This window comes from Dinoponera quadriceps, unplaced genomic scaffold (assembly GCF_001313825.1).
Source record: "Dinoponera quadriceps isolate SergipeBrazil2010 unplaced genomic scaffold, ASM131382v1 scaffold458, whole genome shotgun sequence".
In the NCBI taxonomy this organism is placed as follows: Eukaryota; Metazoa; Arthropoda; class Insecta; order Hymenoptera; family Formicidae; genus Dinoponera; species Dinoponera quadriceps.
In genome coordinates this window covers 359,942-366,889 of record NW_014554796.1, presented here as the reverse complement: position 1 = coordinate 366,889, position 6,948 = coordinate 359,942, and the positions used below count along the sequence as shown (strand labels likewise).

At 37.4% G+C, this 6,948-nt stretch overlaps 2 protein-coding genes across 2 annotated transcripts in view; both read left to right on the top strand.

Annotated features, from left to right (window-relative positions):
- Window positions 1-1,598, top strand: part of LOC106741880 (anaphase-promoting complex subunit 1-like) — a 14,664-nt gene extending 13,066 nt beyond the window's left edge. The window contains exons 15-19 of the mRNA XM_014614281.1: window positions 42-381; window positions 517-697; window positions 809-1,108; window positions 1,209-1,334; window positions 1,424-1,598. Of these exons, the coding sequence (XP_014469767.1) occupies window positions 42-381; window positions 517-697; window positions 809-1,108; window positions 1,209-1,334; window positions 1,424-1,506 (1,030 nt within the window). The 3' untranslated portion in view covers window positions 1,507-1,598. The remainder of the gene's footprint in view (window positions 1-41; window positions 382-516; window positions 698-808; window positions 1,109-1,208; window positions 1,335-1,423) is intronic.
- A 1,104-nt stretch (window positions 1,599-2,702) lies between these two features.
- LOC106741965 (serine/threonine-protein kinase PINK1, mitochondrial) lies at window positions 2,703-6,942 on the top strand. The gene is made up of 7 exons (XM_014614460.1): window positions 2,703-2,991; window positions 3,554-3,825; window positions 3,939-4,477; window positions 4,550-4,681; window positions 4,830-5,244; window positions 5,376-5,474; window positions 6,158-6,942. Exons 1-7 carry the CDS (start codon window positions 2,859-2,861, stop codon window positions 6,413-6,415), a joined length of 1,848 nt encoding a protein of 615 aa, XP_014469946.1. The 5' UTR covers window positions 2,703-2,858; the 3' UTR covers window positions 6,416-6,942.
- Window positions 6,943-6,948: the final 6 nt, after the last annotated feature.

The following is a 6,948-nucleotide window of genomic DNA, read 5'->3' as shown; positions in this document are numbered from 1 at the left end:
TATATATATATATATATATATATCATTACTTTAATCGATAGGTATCATTTACAAGCATTGCGTCACTTGTACGTATTGGCAGCTGAACCACGCGTGATCTTACCGAAAGATATAGATACTAATCAGTATTGTTACGCGACGATACACTTGACATTTGAGACTGAGAGAGAAGCCGAAGGACAGGAAGTCAGCCTGCAAGCGCCGTGTCTGTTACCGCAGTTATGTAGTTTGAAAAAGGTCGAGTTGAAAGACTCGAGATACTGGAAAATTATATTTGAAAAACATCACAACTGGCAAAAACTGGAAAATATGCTCGAGAGACGTGATTTCTTGAGTATTAAACAAAGAGCCGGTTGTTTATCGTATTTGGAAGATCCTCATGTGCGTATTTCACCATTTGAAGGAACATTTGTTGAACATTTTTTTTTTCAAATTTGTACTCTCAGTATAGTGATAAATTAACGTTAATGTTAATAAAGACGGTATGACGACCAATGAAATTCCGTTTCGTTGCAGGGATTCAGAACTTTAATGGCCCAGACATTAACAACGGAAAATGTAATTGCATGGGCTGCGCGACCGGAATATGTCACAGCATTTACAAACGACAAAACTGTGTTGAACATAATAACGTATTTTCTACAATGGCCGAGAAAAGAGGTTCACTCCGAAAACATCAAGCACTCGTCGCAAAATGGTATGATGAGTTATGCTTTCGATGCGGTCTTCGAGATATCCCTGATTTTGTTATTCAACGAATTGCATTTTATCGAATATATGATAATGATGAATGATAAAACACTTACAGATATGCAAGGCAAAATGCCAGAATTCGAACGATACTTTCTTCATGTATTCGCGATAATCCTGTACGAATGCATCACTAAAGACAAAGTCAGCCTCATACCATTGTGGTTGCATATAATGAAAAATCTGAAGGTGATTGAGGAGCAGCCGAACAGCTTTTCAATGTGGCAAGTTAAGCTTGTCTCGTCGCAAATCTCAAAAATGATGAACTCCGTGGACAAGGCAGATCCGTTACTCAGTGCGGAAAGTATGCTCGCGATCAAACAGAAAACTGCGATTATCCTGGACAAATGGGAGCAGGGTACTCATTGTTTATCGACGTATTGCGTATTGAACAACGATTAGTAATTTTGTTATATTAATGGAACTTCCTCCTCCCCCCCACCTCCCTTATTTTCCAGATTTGAAACCTTTGCTCAAGCAATATCTCATCAGTGGAATGGTACAGGCCGATGTTGAAACTCTACATAGAATGTGCGCTTATCTTGTATTCTACCGTATTCCGTATCCTATTGATGACAAGATCTGTAAGTCCCCATATCTTGAATTGAGATCCATTATATTGTTATTTGGATACTTGCCAGTTTATGCTTTATTACTTTGTGTTTCTTTTCAGCGAGTTTAATCTTACGAGCGCAATCCTCTAGTATACCAAATATTACATTGTACAAATTGCGTAATATTCTACAATCAACTTGAAAATATTGCATCGCGTGAGTGTTGTACATGTGCATATTATAGAATGAGAGAAAGGACAGACAAGAGAAAAGAAAAGTGAGAGTAGGAGATGAAACAAATTATTAAAATATATTATGTAAAATAATTTCTTGCTGTTTGTACCTCATCAATTGAAATTATTAATTTTTATATATCAAGTTTATTTATTTTATACTTAACACATATATCAAATGTATTTTTTTCAAGTTTGGACTAGTAACTAGTTAGATCAGTTAATCAGTTAGAAAATAATTTAAACTAGTTATTTTTAACTCAAAACTTTCTGACATTTTTGTTTTTATATAAGTTAAAATATTTGTTTAATTATTACTTTTTAATCAAGAATATAGACACAAAGGTTGTGTTCAGAAAACAAGCGAACGGTGAGCGATCAGTGACCATTGATTTTTATCATAGATATAAGAATAGAGAGTTTTTGCGATAACATTTTTCAGATACAGTGAACGTTAAAATGCGTTCCGATATTCACTGCCAACACTTCAAATCTACAAATACGTTACACAAACTGTGATTCGCAGTACTGGTAGTGAACATCGGAACGCACTTTAGTGTTTACCGTATCTGAAAGATAATATTGCAAAATTTCCCTAAAACGATCTACAATGAATAGGTCTACAATGAAAATTTATGTTCTAACTCTGAAAAAATTGATCAATCACAGTCGATTATTCTCCTCATATTCGACTGTGATTGGTCAATTTCTCAAGGCTTAGAGCTTAAATTCTCACTGTAAATCCTGCTTAAGTCCTAGTCTACAATAGATGCTTTAAGTCCTGAGCCTTAAGAAATTGACCAATCACAATCGAATTATAGAAGAATAATCCATTGTGATTGGCCAATTTCTTAAGGTTTATAGCTTAAAACACTATTGCAGACATAGCCTTAAGGCGTAAAATTTAAGAAATTGACCGATCATAACTGACCTTTCTCCTATAATTCGATTATGATTAATCAATTCCTTAAGGCTTAAAGCTTAAATTCTCATTGTAAACCCCGCTCAAGGACAGAACTGGGGTGTACTTGCATGTCGCCTGAAACCATTGGTCTATTCTTCATAGCTTCGCCGGTTCAGCGGTACAGCTTTAAAGAACAAACCACATATTGAAAGAGAGAGAGAGAGAGAGAGAAAGAGAGAGAAAGAGAGAAAGAGAGAAGACGTAGTTCAGTTTGTTTAAATGCGCAGTGATGCGCAGTTAGGAAGTATATGACCGTGTTGAGACAAGACTTCCACAACGGCTCTATCAACAGCCGTGAAGGCGTACCTGGCCCACAGACTCGCCCGCTGGGCTGTCCCGGTCCAGGAGAGTGGAGATATGTCGATACGGGCGGCGGTTTATCGCCTTGTGCAAAATGGTCGGGTCGTACTACGCTCATTGCAAAATAAGCCCTACCACTCAAACGGATACGTATATAAACACAGCAACAAGATACACGTTGCAGGGGCGGGTAAGTTACGCCCGGTGACCTTACCTGCCTGGAATCTCGCCACGAAATTCCGCGAAATCGAAACCACTCACGTAACGTAAACGCGTACAAGTCGATCTTAACCTTGCGTTCTTTTTTCGGACAAGTACATCTGTCTCGTACACTTATCTACCTGTATTGTCGAGTGTACCCAGGCAGAACAAATGTCTAAGAGATGTCTTAAAGACATCGATAAAAGGCGTTCTATTTTTCTTTTTTTTTCTTTTTTTTTTTTATTATCTTTTAGATGTTTTTGAGAAATCTTTTAAAAATTCATTCTACCTGGGTCTAGTCAATATGCATTTTGAATAAACTTGTGAAGAATAAAGGTTGGAAACATTCGCGGGGAAAATCGCAAGGATCAGCTTGTATAATTGTCACGATCGATTTTACTGAGTAATTTATGCAAAAGGCATTGAGTTTGGTCACTATGTTATCGTTAAATTTAGCACATTCCGCGAAACAGTAAGATAAATCGGACGGAGGTTAACATAATGCAATGCAGAATCGCAGCTTCTAATGCTCCATGTTCATCTTGGCTAAGGCGAGTCCCTTCCTTGCCGGAATAGCGGCAATGTGTCAGGCACAGGGAGGCATCTCAGTTACTTGGGAACGCACGCTCGGCGTATTTTCGTCGACAACATCTTAAAGAGGGTAACGAACAGTCTCGCGGCTGATTTGCGAAGACGCGCGGCAAGCAGGCTCGTATTTGGCGATTCCGCGCCATTCTTCGCCCTTGTCGGTATATCATTAGCATCAGGCACCGGCATATTGACCAAGGATGATGAACTGGACGGAGTATGCTGGGAAATTCGAGTGAGTTCGAATGTTTTCCAATAGACTAGAGGAACATCATTTGTTCCTAACGATGTCTCGGATCTTCTGAGGATATAAATTTCCGCCTTCGTAATATAATACGTGATGTTTAGGAGGCGGTTTCTAAATTACGCTGGAATATGCCGCAAAATGACAAGAATTACGAAACTATTCCGACCGAGGAGAATGCCGTGTCTTTACGAAACCTGGTGGTCGGGCCCATCATCGCTAAAGGTTGTTCCGCGGCTGTTTACGCAGCACGATTCGTTGATACCACATCGGAGGAGAATGACAGCCCGCTCAGTATTAACACCGACACGAAAGATAAAAGTGCATTCCCGTTCGCTGTGAAAATGATGTTCAATTATGATGCGGAATCTAACGCTGCTGCTATTCTGAGAGTCATGTACAGGGAAACAGTGCCTTGTAGAAAGCATTATGGAAGCGACAGTATGATTGATTGGGAGCGAAAATTGGCGGAAAATCAAGCGACGCTGCCACCTCATCCAAACATCGTGGCTATGTATAACGTCTTTGCTGACAGAATACCGATACTACCTGATTCCTTGGGAATGTATCCCGATGCTTTACCAGCCAGAATTAATCCTCACGGATCGGGCAGGAATATGAGTCTGTTTTTGTTAATGAAAAGGTTCTTGTTGAAGAAAATTCATAACTTCATGGGTTATTTTCGTAATACCTGACGTGTACCGCATCATTTTAGGTACGATGTTACATTGAAACAGTACTTAATAAGTCGTAGTCACGACGATGTCAGCACACGTGTATCGATACTGTTGCTCGCCCAACTGCTGGAAGCGGTAGCTCATATGAATACAAACGGCATAGCTCATCGGTGAGAAAAATAATCCTCTCTCTATCCATCTAACTTATTACGTACTACGACGATATATTTTACAATGTAAAAAACGAGGGAGGGGATCCGTTATATTTACAATATGGCGTCTGTTACGTTTTATTTTTTCCTGATATTTATAAAACAGAGATCTGAAAAGTGACAATGTCTTGCTCGATTTGTCGGAAGAAACTGATAATTGTCCGTCTCTGGTTGTCACGGATTTTGGCTGCTGTTTGGCCGATAAAAATCATGGACTGTATTTGCCTTACTACACTCACGATACCGATAAAGGCGGCAATATCGCACTAATGGCACCAGAGGTGATAACAGCAGTACCAGGACCTTTTACTAAAATAAATTACACAAAAGCGGACTTATGGACGGTTGGAGCTATAGCGTACGAGATATTTGGCACGAAAAACCCGTTCCAGGGTGAAAAAAGCGAAGTTACTTTAAAGAACTATAGTTACACCGAAAGTGAACTTCCCATGCTTCCCGATAATGTGTCACCTATTATTAATGCTGTTATAAAAAATGCATTGTCGAGAAGTTTATACAAGGTTGGTTTAAACAAGGTTGCAAGAGATCTAAAGACTCATTCAGAAATACTCACAAACGGTTAAAAGTGTATTCTTGAAATTAAGAGACATTATATGTAATATTTATTTCCATTTAATGCATATGCATGCAGCGATTGGATACGCAACTTGCGGCAACCATAGTGCAATTGTATCTGTGGGCACCTAGTTCGTGGCTAAAAAATTTGGGTCAATTACCATCTAATAACGAGGTAATGTATCCAACGAATATATATGATGTAAAAAGATATGTATATACATATATATATAGAGTGTCCCGTTTCATGCATTTAAAAAATGTATATTTTTCTATAACTCGTCATAGACAAAAATTTCTTAGACAAAAGTTGCATGGTTTGGAGGGGGACACATGCAAATACGGACTTAACTTTGAGTGACCTTTCCAAAGTTAGGTCTAAGTCACCTAAAAATTTTTTAATGTAAACTCCCATTTTTTATTTCATATTTTTGTAGCTGACTTCAAGACCTTTTCAAAACACTATAATAAAATGTTTCTTAATCACTTCTTGAGACTCGAAAGTTAACAGAGTTAAAGGGTTAAATCAACCCACTATATTAAAGCAATTAAATTTGGAACTGAAAGAGAATGATGACTTGGATTGATTTTGACATGCTATCCTTAGGTTCAGGTCGAGATCATCTTGAATTTTTTAAATATATTTCTTAGCATTATCTAGCATTATCATCTTTTTGTCGTTCTATACTATGTTGCTACTATTAATGCAGAAACGTTCTTGACTAACTATTCCGGAGCCTTAATCTATTGATTCACCCCCTGAACGGGGTCCATACGGACATGCGTTTGTGAATCACCCTTTATATTAAAAAAAAAAATCAAGATAAAATACTTATACATTTTTTGTGAATTTGACAGATCATGCAATGGCTTTTGTGCTTGACCACAAAGATTCTTTGCGAAGAACGAAGCGCAGATGGAATGGATCTGTTACATGAGTCGCCCAGCAGCACAAAACGTGGTATTGGTAGAAACCACGTGTATCAACAAACGTATTTGACACGTTCTTGTGGAAGGCGTACAATGCCCGAGTATCAATTAATTGCAAGCTTCCTTAGCAGGGTAACACTCGGTAATGTTAGAAACGCGTTAAAATGGATACAGCAAAACGTATAATCAAGAGTGATGTAATTTCGTATTTCGATCAAAAGGCGCGAAATACCATCGAAATTTCACACATATGGTTAGTAGTTTTCGGGATATCGAATATATAGGAGATAGTGGAAGAATGTCGGGGAAGATATTGTGGAGTATGTTTTCTATTTATTATTTTCAACTTTATTATTATTGTTACTTTCATATTTAATTTCCGATATTCGGTTTTGATACTTCGCAAAGCACAAAAGGGTAGAGATTTTTAATCAATGCGTATAAATATAAATTATATAAATTATATAAATTGATTTCATAGAAATATCAGCGAGCATAAACCCTTTTGTGATTCTAGTGCCTTATAATCAAAGAAAAATTAATACTTATATATGTGATTTTTATGAATTTAATTTATATACTATGCTCACACGATTTATTTCATTGGCAATCATATGCGGATGGAAGAAAGAGAAGAAAGAAAGGGCTACATTAGAAAAAGTTAGTTCTAAACAATACTATAATTGTATACTTCAAATGTAGAACATGTATTAAATTAA

Excerpts from the sequence above, each read along its gene's own strand:
- LOC106741965 (XM_014614460.1), top strand. The coding sequence starts at position 2,859 with ATGTCGATACGGGCGGCGGTTTATCGCCTTGTGCAAAATGGTCGGGTC. Across the intron at positions 2,992-3,553 it reads GATACACGTTGCAGGGGCGG|GCGAGTCCCTTCCTTGCCGG; the intron begins GTAAGTTACGCC and ends ATCTTGGCTAAG. Across the intron at positions 5,475-6,157 it reads AATTACCATCTAATAACGAG|ATCATGCAATGGCTTTTGTG; the intron begins GTAATGTATCCA and ends TGAATTTGACAG.